Source organism: Trematomus bernacchii, unplaced genomic scaffold (assembly GCF_902827165.1).
Source record: "Trematomus bernacchii unplaced genomic scaffold, fTreBer1.1, whole genome shotgun sequence".
NCBI lineage: Eukaryota > Metazoa > Chordata > Actinopteri > Perciformes > Nototheniidae > Trematomus > Trematomus bernacchii.
Window position 1 is genome coordinate 8,043,857 of NW_022987567.1, and position 12,133 is coordinate 8,055,989.

Here is a 12,133-nt window from a genome sequence, read left to right on the forward strand (position 1 = left end):
CTACACACTACCCCTCCATTCCCACGGAGGGTCCGCCACATTAAGTGCTGTTCCAAACCCACGAGTGTGAAGGGGGAGTGGGTTATCAAGCCCTCAAACAGAGAGTCTGCATCACCTGACTTCACCTGCTGCTCTACCTGACCGACTCAACGCTGTGTGTGTCCATCATGAAACACGCTGTTTACTAATAGTTCTGTGCAAAAACATTTACTGATAAACTAGAGAGAAATTAGACCCCGTTGAGCGGAGGTAAATGACAGCTGTCAGGAGGGGAGAGAGCAGATTTAAAGATGTGGCGATGCGCTCTGATTGGCTTGTGGAAATAGAGACAAAGGTGATAATAATGGCTGATGGGAGAGGGGAGATAGAAATATGTGAATGACGAGATATAGAGACAGTCTTCCTGATTTAACTTAGGCTAAGCTTCATATGTTATCAGTAGTTAGCTTTTTGTCAGGGGACAGATCATCAATAAGGATTACCCTCAGGTCCTGAAAATATATTAAAATGACCGTTAATATATGATATTTATCCAGCAAGCACTTATACAAACACAGCGTGAGCCTGTTAAGCAAATCATCTCCTTCTGCTTTCTGATGATCGGTTTCAAACGTTTTATTTGTCATATGCACAATAGCTACAGCAGAGTTTTGGCATTGAATCTGAAGTCTCAGGCACCTCCAAAAAGAAAATATACAATATACCTAAGACATAAAAGAGAAAATACCATTAATGAAATGCTGGAAAAGACAAGATGTTGCAGGAATATGGAGAATATAGAGATATAAGATCAGATAAAACAATCTAATATGAAATGAAATGTCTTGTCTCACTGTCAGGTGGAAGACCTCTCAGAGTGACGGACAGAGAGCAGAGACGTCGTACTGCAGGAAACACTTCCTCAACAGAACTGCTCTCATCACCATAGAGGTAACACACACACACATACACACACACACACACACACACACACACACACACACACACACACACACACACACACACACACACACACACACACACACACACACCTCGCTTTATACTCTTACATTAGACTCAAAACAAACCCACAGAAGAACAGAAGCTCAATGTTCCCTGTGTGACTTTAAGGTTTCCAACGTGACACAGGAGTTCCTTCCTGTTCCGGTCGGACCGGTCTGACATCAAACTGCTGCTGCTGGAGAAACGGCTCACCAGCCTCAGGCTCCATTATTGATCTTAGCAAGAGATGCCTTTTTCAGATTGTACAAGTTCACCTTTTTCAGCTCTGGTTTCATCTGATTTTTCTTAATCCTACAAATAAATAAAATATCTATAAAAACATGAAAATATCTTGTTTCAGAAAAATAATTTATATATTTATAATTAAAAAAAAGCAAAAGACAGAGATTTTCACTTTTGTCCTTTTAGTTCTTTTATTAACAAGAAAAACCCCAACATTACAAAATATACAGACATGTGGCACTCGACCTGTTGGCTGTTCTTTATTATGACTTTTCTTTGATTTGTTTTGTTGCATTATTCAAACTTTCATTTATGCATTCAACACATTTAGACTTAGTTACAAATTAAAAACCTTTACAATCAAATATCTCCAATGAAAGAAGCTCTGGTGCTTTCTCTCTAAAGACTCACTTTACAAGAGAAACAACACACAAATACATCAATATCCATATTCAACACATTTTAAATCATGAACACACGTCTCTGTTAAACACATACAAGACTACAAATACAATTGAACAGAGTAAAAGGCAATCAGAGTATAAGACTATATGTTTTAAATGATTATATGATCATTTAACACGACACAGAACAACTCGTGAGAAGATGTTAAAGCACATCCCATAATGTTTGATTGACAGCTGATCTCTGTGCAGTGAAGACATGAGCAATCAGCTCTCAGCAACAATGATGGAGACACGGTGAGTTTAAGAAGTAGAAGAGTTCCTCAAATGACTTCAGGCTATTTCAGTTTACAAAACTCAGCTGTGTCTCCATGATCAATAAGCCAAAGTCCAGCATGTAGCGGCTGAGTGAATGTGGTCTGCACTCTGTGGAGGAGAGTCATGGTTTCAGAGACGATGCTGTAGAAGGACAGAACACCTGCTCTGTGATCCAGGTACACTCCTACTCTGGAGGACAGAGGACCTGAGACGGGAGTTTTGATACTGTTGTAATGAAATGTATAACTGAGTTGGTTACAATCTAAGGACCAAGATTTGTCATTGAATCCAAACCGACATTCATTCCCTGCTCTGATGATATTCTTGTATGCGACTGCTACAAGAACTCCTAACCCTCTCCACTCCACCTCCCAGTAACAACGTCCAGTCAGACTCTCTCTACTCAGGACCTGAGAACATCCAATGAATCTGTCTGGGTGACTGGAATAAGACTGTGGTTGTCCCATGTATGTTGCTTTTCTGCTCCCCTCAGATAATAACAGATGTGTGTATGCTGTGTTTGGATCCAGAGTGACTTCCTGTGAATATTGTAAGAACCCAGCTCTGGTGGTGGGCTCTGCTGCTGACAGTAAAGCATCCACTTCAGTCGATGAGACGTTTGTCCATTCCTCTCTCAGGACGTCCTGTAGTTTGTCTCTGACTGCTGACAGGGCCGCCGTCACGTCCTCAAAGTAGCTCAGAGGACGGATGTTGATGCTGGATGAGTGTGTAGGTTCACTGAGGGCTGACAGTGAGGGGTAGCTGTGCAGAAACTGGTTGTGATCCTCTGTGTGAGACAGCAGCTTCAGCTCAGCGTCTCTCCTCTTCAGCTCAGAGATCTCCTGCTCCAGCTTCTCCTGAAGCTCTTTGACTCGACTCACTTCTCTCTTCTGCTGGGATCTGAGCTGCTGCTTCACATCAGAGCTTCTTTTCTCCATGAGACGGATCAGCTCAGTGAACATCTTCTCACTGTCCTCCACTGCTTTATCAGCAGAGCCATTGACGGCCTCCACCTCCTGCTGAAGCAGCTTCACCTCCTTCTCTCTGTCCTGGATTCTCTGCTGGATGTTTAGTCGACTCCCCTCCAGCTCTCTCTGCCTCTCAGTCCTCTCTGCTGCAGCTGACACTGTGTCGTGGCCTTTGTGTTCGTCCATAGTGCAGATATAACAGATACACTGCTGATCAGTGCGGCAGAACAGCTTCATCACCTCGTCGTGACGAGAGCAGATGTTCTCCTGGAGCTTCTTGGAGGGCTCCACCAGCTTGTGTTTCTTTAATTGAGCTACGTCATAATGAGACTGGAGGTGTTTCTCACAGTAAGATACAAGACACACGAGGCAGGACTTACAGGCTCTCAGTTTCCTCCCAGTGCAGACATCACAGGCCACATCTTCAGCTCCAGCATAGCAGTGATCAGCAGGAGCAGCTTGGAGTCCAGTCTTCTTCAGCTCCTCCACTAAAGCTGCTAACATGGTGTTTTTCAGCAGGACAGGCCTCGGTGTGAAGCTCTGCCTACACTGAGGGCAGCTGTGGATTAACTCTCCATCCCAGTGGTGTTTAATACAGTCCATGCAGTAGCTGTGTCCACAGGGAATAGTCACCGGATCCTTCAGTAGATCCAGACAGATGGAACAAGAGAAGGTTTCCCGGTCCAGCTGAACTCCTTTCTGCGCCATTTCCCCTCTCAGTAGCAGCGAGTGTCTGAGTTTCACTTCCTGAGAGCTGAAACTATGTGAGCTGTGATCTGAACAGCATGTGTGTGTGCAGTGAATGTGGCCTATCAGCTCTTGTGCTTTACCCACATGTTGGTTACACCCATCCTTCTCAGTGTGGATCTGAAGGGGAGGAACCAGGAAGTACAGAGTGCAGCTGGCTGTGTCTGAGAGCAGGAAGGAGAGGGAGGGCTTATCAAACTCTGACTCATTCCAGGAGGAGCAGCAGACACTCTGACCTGTTTCCTCATTAAAAGTACAAAAGCATTGGTACCAACATATACTTAAAGTACCAAAAGTAAAAGTACTCCTTATGCATTATGGCCCTTTTCAGAATCGTATATATATATATATATATATATATATATATATATGTGTGTTTTCCATTCCAAATAAAGTGTAGGGGAAATGAGACAGTAACACACAACAGTCAGGGTGAAAGTGAACAGAAGTTTATTTATTCAAATAAATAATCACAGAAAAATGCCAAAAAAATTCTTTAAGTAAGAAGACAAAGAAGATTGTGCCAAATTAAATACATGAATATAACAAAACTCAAACAAAAAGCCCTCACTATCTGTTATACTAACAAGGAGACAAAACAACTACAGGGTGCAACAATCTACTAACCTAGTGTGTCTACACGGAGACGAAAACGAACCAAGTTCGATATCAAAAAAGTCTTCCGTCCACACGAGACCGCTCGACCCGCTGGAGACGCTGTAGTACATATGCCGGGCCTGTAAGTGGCGCCATACTTCCGCAACAAAATACACCAAAAGCAGCGAATAAGACCCCCCGAGCATGGTTGCCATGGTTGCCTGGTTGCCCTTCTGTTTATTCTCCGTGGTGGATTTAGCAACATGTAGTTCATGTAGTTCTCCATGTCCACTTGTTGCTGATGGTTGTGGTAGAGGAGCTGTAGGTTTTGCACTAACATCTGTAGCATGGTCAGTAGCGTCTGGAGCACGAAAGCAACCCTGTGATCCGCCATTGTTGTTGTTGTTGTTGGTGAAACGCATCAGCAATGACGCGGGTGACGCGGGGGTGAGCAGGAGAGGTGGGGAGAGGCGGGGCTATGGCGTCATCGTTATCAGGAAATGATCGTATAGGGCGTACACACGGAGCCGTTTGGCCCCCCAGAGCGTTTCGTCCACAGATCTACCCACCTTGGGAGCCGTTATCACAGGGCTATCGGATTCGGGCTCCGTGTGGGCGTTTCCGTGTCGGCTTCGTGTGGACGAACCGTCTCTATACGATAGAGAATGTTAGCGGATTCCACTGATATCGTCTCCATGTGGACGGGGTCTATCAGAGTTTAACTACGTGAGGAGAGGTAGAGTGTACCCCAAACTTACCCAAATCCTCCACTTCCCACCACACACACATTTAACAATACTAAAAACAAGAAGACAGAATAATGACCAAATCTCTCAGAGACCACAAAGAGGCTCTGGAGTCAGCAGCAGGTCTGAGAGAGCGAAGGCTTCCTGGATCGCCTCCTTTAATGACCGGCCCTGGCTACCTTCTTATATGGAAATAAAACACTAATAGAAAAATAGAATGTCTTTGATAATTCACTATAACTAAGTTCTAAATGTGTCCTCTGTTAAGATGTTGAATTAACACCAGAATTTAATAAATTAATACATTATTTCTGATAGCAGTATGTGAAATTATATCTGTAGCAATATTTTAACAGTGTTATGTTTTGATTACCTGGAGGTTTGTCGTCGACTCGCCTGAGGTTTACGAAGTGTTCAATATCCTCCTGAACATCACACTGTTCAACTGACTTCCTCCCTTCCTCATACAGCCACACACACACACACACACACACACACACACACACACACACACACACACACACACACACACACACACACACACACACACACACACACACACACACACACACACACACACACTGTAATATCTCCTCTTCCTGCAGGGGGTGCAGCAGGAGTTGATGAGGATGATGGAGCAGGTGGGTTTCTACTCCCCTCGCTCCAGACTGCAGGCTCCAGCGCTCTCTAAGCCTCAGATCTCGGTTCTGAACGCGGTGCTGGCGGCCGGTTTGTACGACAGCGTGGCCCGCGTGCTGGTCATTCCATCCGTGGACGTGCTGGAGCGGGCGGTGTGCAACACGGAAACCCCCCAGAGAAGAGCTCAGGTCCACCCCTCCTCTGTGAACAGAAACCTGCAGACACACGGCTGGCTGCTCTACCAGGAGAAGGTACACATCCCAGGGTCAAGATGTAGTGACAGACGATACATTTGAGAATATACAACAACAAATAGTGTAGTGTAGAAATGGCAATGACATTCTTCTGACCTGAGAAGTCAAAGTAAAAAGTCGTCAGAAAAATAAGTAGTGGAGTAAAGTACTGATACCAGAAACATGTACTTAAGTACAGAAACCAAGTATTTGTACTCCACTACTTCCCTCCTCTGTATACATGTAAATAGAATATGATATGTACAATAACAGAATATGAAATTAAATAATGTACATTAAGACAAAATGAAATGTTGGTCCTCAGGTGAAATACACCAAGATCTACCTGAGAGACACGACTCTGATCCCCCCGTTCCCTCTGCTGCTGTTCGGAGGAGACATCGACATCCAGCACCGAGAGAGACTCATCACTCTGGACGGATGGATCCACTTCCAGGTCAGCGCTCTCACATAATGGCCCAATTCCAAACCGTCCCCCCTACACACTACCCCTACACACTACCCCTACACACTACCCCTACACACTACCCCTACACACTACCCCTACACCCTACCACTACACACTACCCCTACACCTACACACTACCCCTACACACTACCCCTACACACTACCCCCACACACTACCCCTACACATTACCCCTACACACTACCCCTACACCCTACCACTACACACTACCCCTACACACTACCCCTACACACTACCCCTACACACTACCCCTAGACCAGTGTTTCTCAAACTTTTTCATACCAAGGACCAATAGACCAATAGAAAAACACTTGCAGACCACCTAACTCCACAAAAATCCAAAAACACATAATTTCTCTAGAACAGATTACAAATCGCCTGAAAATGGTACAAACAAGTGGCAACATGTGTGATGAAGGTGTTGCACTGGGCTATATCATGCAATCAATAATAAACTTAAGCTCGCTCCATTGCGGAGATATTCCCGCGAGAGTGCGGAAAACTTAAATGTATTTATTTATTTCAAATGTGAAATTGTACCAATATACTCACGGACCACTAGGGGGCGCTCACGGACCACACTTTGAGAAGCACTGCCCTAGACCCTACCCCTACACCTTACCCCAGCACACTACCCCTAGACCATACCCCTAGACCAGGGGTTCTCAAATACAAATCTTAAAAGTCCAAAGAACATTTTCAATAAGACAAAGGTCAGTTTATTACGGTCATTCAAACTTTTAAACAATTGCAACAAGATTCTTAACACAAGGTTGCAAAAACACAAATAATCTGTATGCAGCAGTTTTCATTGTTATTGTGTCTGTGCTTGATCCCTCAGTCGCAGTGTGAGCTGCACAGTTATGAATAAAGGCAGCTGCACCCTCTTTCATTCAGCATTCCCATTATTGCTTTATAAATGTCTTGCCCCCTTGTGTGTCCACTGAGGTTCGTCAGGCCCAACACATCTTCAACAAACTCCCCCTTTGACTCATCATAAAAACTCACAAACACCAGCAACTGAGCATTGTCAGTGGTGTCAGTGGACTCATCCACAGCTAAGGAAATGCACTGTGCATTTTTTATTCCATCACAAAGCTGATTAATCAAATCACCAGCCAGTATTTATGTTCTTCTGGTTGCTGTGGAATCTGAGAGGGATTTGCTTGATTTGACCTGTTATTTCCTCTTTTTGTTTGCCTTCATCACTTCAGTCATGCATTCTTTTATTATTTCTGCATCAGAGAATGGCTTCAACACCCATGTCACTCTGAGTGAGGACTCAGTTGCCTTTTCTCGTCGTGACATAGATGTAACAAGGATCCTGCTTGCAGCTTGATATGATGATTTCCTCCCATTTATTTTGTTGGTTCTTACCGCTGAATTTTGAGGAAAGGTCGCTTCAAAATCATTGTGTTTTGTTTCATAGTTCCGTTTCAAATTGCCACTCTTCACAAGAGCTACCGTTTCTTGGCATATTAGAAACATTGGTTTGGTGCTCGCTGGAGGGAGGATGAACGCATATTTTTCAGTCCATTCATCTTTGAATTGCCGATTTTCAACATGCTTCTAATAGCTGCCTGCTGGTGAAACTAGGCTGCTAGCTACAGTACAGGTGAAACTAGGCTGCTAGCGACAGTACAGATGAAACTAGGCTGCTAGCTACAGTACAGGTGCAACTAGGCTGCTAGCTACAGTACAGGTGCAACTAGGCTGCTAGCTACAGTACAGGTGAAACTAGGCTGCTAGCTACAGTACAGATGAAACTAGGCTACTAGCTACAGTACAGGTGAAACTAGGCTACTAGCTACAGTACAGGTGAAACTAGGCTACTAGCTACAGTACAGGTGAAACTAGGCTACTAGCTACAGTACAGGTGCAACTAGGCTGCTAGCTACAGTACAGGTGAAACTAGGCTGCTAGCTACAGTACAGGTGAAACTAGGCTGCTAGCTACAGTACAGGTGAAACTAGGCTACTAGCTACAGTACAGGTGCAACTAGGCTACTAGCTACAGTACAGGTGAAACTAGGCTGCTAGCTACAGTACAGATGAAACTAGGCTACTAGCTACAGTACAGATGAAACTAGGCTACTAGCTACAGTACAGGTGAAACTAGGCTACTAGCTACAGTACAGGTGAAACTAGGCTACTAGCTACAGTACAGGTGCAACTAGGCTACTAGCTACAGTACAGGTGAAACTAGGCTGCTAGCTACAGTACAGGTGAAACTAGGCTGCTAGCTACAGTACAGGTGAAACTAGGCTACTAGCTACAGTACAGGTGAAACTAGGCTACTAGCTACAGTACAGGTGCAACTAGGCTGCTAGCTACAGTACAGGTGAAACTAGGCTACTAGCTACAGTACAGGTGCAACTAGGCTACTAGCTACAATACAGGTGAAACTAGGCTGCTAGCTACAGTACAGGTGAAACTAGGCTGCTAGCTACAGTACAGGTGAAACTAGGCTGCTAGCTACAGTACAGGTGAAACTAGGCTACTAGCTACAGTACAGGTGAAACTAGGCTGCTAGCTACAGTACAGGTGAAACTAGGCTACTAGCTACAGTACAGGTGAAACTATGCTGCTAGCTACAGTACAGGTGCAACGAGATGAGCTGTCAACTCTCGCTCAGACTTTATTTTTTTTAAACTCTCGCTCTGTCTCAGACAGGTCGAAAGAGACGACACACGCATTTTTCGTGGGGGAATAAAACGCTGACGGGATGCTGAATGTGATTGGACCAAAGTGTTGACAGACACACACAGACAGTGGAACAGTCTGACATGCAGACATGCAGAGCGCTGTTTGCAGTGGACATAGCGGAGAATTTTGACTCGTTGCGTTGTGGCGATGTCTCGCAGATAATACAGATAATACATATGAAAAGTATAATTTGCTCAGAGTCCAGATACAGTTGTGGTTTTCGGTACCCCAACACACTACCCCTAGACCATACCCCAACACACTACCCCTAGACCATACCCCTACACACTACCCCTACACACTACCCCTACACCCTACACCCTACCCCTACACACTACCCCTCCGTTCGCGTGGAGGGTTCGCCACATTAAGTGCTGTTCTAAACCAATGAGTGTTGAGGGGGAGTGGGTTATCAAGCCCTCAAACAAAGGCCCAACTCCAATCCACGCCTACACCCTACCCCTCCACACTACCCCTCCGTTTGCCCGTTCGCGTGGAGGGTCCGCCACATTAAGCGCTGTTCCAAACCAACGAGTGTGGAGGGGGAGTGGGTTATCAAGCCCTCAAACAGCGAGTCTGCATCACCTGACTTCACCTGCTGCTCTACCTGACCGACTCAACGCTGTGTGTGTCCGTCAGGAAACACGCTGTTTACAAATAGTTCCTGCAAACATTAACTGATAAACTGCACAACAAGATAGACATTAAATATCGTCATACAGATGTTAACAACTTCATGTTACCTCGTATTGTTTTGAACTCAGGATCATAACCCAGTGTTTAGTCTGGAAAACGGTAAAAGTGTGCATTTTATTATCAAGTTGTGTACATTTACAGCGACTGTTGCAAAAATAAGAAGCTTATAAACATCAGGTTTTAAAACTAAAAGTGTTTTACAAAAAGAAACACCATTAAAGATGTTTTGAGTTTTATTTTTTAATCCAAGAGATGCTGATTTGAAACCGTTGTTACGAAAAGTTACGGCATTTCCTGTTTCTGCCGGAGAGAGGGGAGTATCAATCAATCAATCAATCAATCAATCAACAACTCTATTAACTTAAAGGGCAGTTTATCCCAAAAGCCTCCTGCTCCATCTGAAAGGAGGGAGCCTCGTTCAGCTGCGCGTGATACTACAGACGGAGTTCACTCCATCACTGAGGGGGAGTGGGTAGGGTGTGGTTTGGGATTGGGCCTCTAGGCCAACAAAATGAAACTTCTTCCAGGTTTTATTTAACTCAATCCCCGTGTTGTTCCTCCTTAAAGGCTCCGGTACGGATCGGAGTGATCTTCAAACACCTGAGGAAGCTGATGGACTCTCTGCTGGAGAAGAAGCTGGAGAACCCCCGCATGAATCTTGAAGGTAAACTGAAGCGTCACAAAACAACACATTTTAAACAGCCTATAAGGACCATTGTTGGTAAAATAATGATTATTTAAGGAGCCGGGCAAAGGGGGTTATATTACGATAAGGATATCTGGTGCTAAGAGATGAACATTGTACATTTACGAGAAAAATTAAATACATCTTTTCTGTGGTTTGATGAAGTAAATCCAACCTTGCAAACTGAAACGATGCGGTTCGTTGACTATAAATAAATCCACAATATTCCAGGGTTTTTATCACTTATTAATCTCATAGAAAATTCAATTAATTTCCTTAATTCGAAAGCTATTTCTCAAAAATCTACCAATTTAATCATAGCTTTCTTTATGTCATTCTTTCCTACCTAAAATGTAGGAGTAGCGTGTAGCGGTAGTGTGTAGGGGTAGGGTGTAGGAGTAGTGTGTAGGGGTAGGGTGTAGGAGTAGTGTGTAGAGGTAGTGTGTAGGAGTAGTGTGTAGGGGTAGGGTGTAGGAGTAGTGTGTAGGGGTAGGGTGTAGGAGTAGTGTGTAGGAGTAGTGTGTAGGAGTAGTGTGTAGGAGTAGTGTGTAGGAGTAGTGTGTAGGGGTAGTGTGTAGTGAGTAGGGGTAGTGTGTAGGGGTAGTGGGTAGGAGTAGGGGTAATGTGTAGGAGTAGTGTGTAGGGGTAGTTAGGTTTTGTACCTACTATTGCAACTTATTTTCTTACATTGTTTGTGTTTGCGCCACCAGATACCAAAGCACATTCCTTGTATGAGTGAACGTACCTGGCAATAAACTTGATTCTGATTAAAGCGTAAGGAATGTAATCCAATGAAATGTTGCTCTCTCCAACCTGCTCCTGTGTGTCTGCTGCAGGAGAGAGGACCATCCAGATGATCCTGGATCTGATTAGATCTGAGTGACCTATGAACTAGTCTGAATGCCCCTGAAGAACCAGAACCAGAACCAGACCCCTGTCCTCCCTATAAGAAGGACCTGGGGACTCTTTAAAGATGAACTGATGCCACCGGGATCTCTGACTCACATTGAGGAGGACTGTATCATATGAAATGCAAAAACAAACGATTATGTTGCCAAATGTGGAAATAAAACTGTACACATTTTTATCTCAACCTTTCACTGTGTTGTGGTGTTGATGGACAAAATGAAGCAGGTGGGATCTGAGAATAATAGTAAGGTAAATATGCAATAAGACCATAATACAGATTCCCTGAGAGGCAGGTGGTCTGTTTTTCCATATTTGTATGAATTAAGAACAGCTGTCAACAGATTGGGGAGAAACTCTGCTTTTAAAAGTCGTTCTCAGTTACTTTGAGTTCACTTTTTAGCATAAATAACACACAATAAAAGTACCTTGTGTTCAGTTTGCATGTTTAAATTACATAAATACATTAATTTATACTTTATAGAAGACGGGGTGTGTTGCACTTCTGTCTCTTGAGTATTAAAACAACATCAATGAAAATGAATCCTGTCAAAAAATATGAAAATCACCTGGCGCTCCTATTGGCTAGCGCTCCAACACATTGTACGTGATAGGCTAAGGGAGGCTAAGGGGCGGGACATGTCTAACTGGTTGACTAATGTATGAATAGAAGAATGAATATGTAGAATAGGGTCTTTTTAAGAAACTGTGATGTCCTGAGTCCTGGATTGCGAGCCTGGATCCTGAGTCGTGGCTGTGCCTGTTGCTGTGGTCCTG

General features: G+C 44.1%; 2 protein-coding genes across 3 annotated transcripts in view; one reads left to right on the plus strand and one right to left on the minus strand.

Moving 5' to 3' along the window:
- The window catches only part of dhx29 (DEAH (Asp-Glu-Ala-His) box polypeptide 29), a 46,706-nt gene extending 35,220 nt beyond the window's left edge, over positions 1–11,486 (plus strand). Inside the window, exons 27-28 of the mRNA XM_034125816.1 lie at positions 10,333–10,429; positions 11,287–11,486. Of these exons, the coding sequence (XP_033981707.1) occupies positions 10,333–10,429; positions 11,287–11,333 (144 nt within the window). The 3' untranslated portion in view covers positions 11,334–11,486. The remainder of the gene's footprint in view (positions 1–10,332; positions 10,430–11,286) is intronic.
- Positions 1,917–3,637, minus strand: LOC117478880 (tripartite motif-containing protein 16-like). Of its 2 annotated transcripts, XM_034125813.1 has the most exons (2): positions 2,653–3,622; positions 1,917–2,526 (listed from the first exon to the last, which is right to left on the minus strand). In XM_034125813.1, the coding sequence occupies exons 1-2, from the start codon at positions 3,620–3,622 to the stop codon at positions 1,967–1,969; spliced, it is 1,530 nt and encodes a 509-aa protein (XP_033981704.1). In that variant the 3' UTR covers positions 1,917–1,966. The 2 variants fall into 2 exon arrangements, with proteins under 2 accessions (XP_033981704.1, XP_033981705.1); XM_034125814.1 differs by having other exon boundaries at positions 1,917–3,637.
- Positions 11,487–12,133: the final 647 nt, after the last annotated feature.

What these genes read in the sequence shown, in the direction of transcription:
- LOC117478880 (XM_034125814.1), bottom strand. Translation starts at nt 3,622, where the DNA reads ATGGCGCAGAAAGGAGTTCAGCTGGACCGGGAAACCTTCTCTTGTTCC.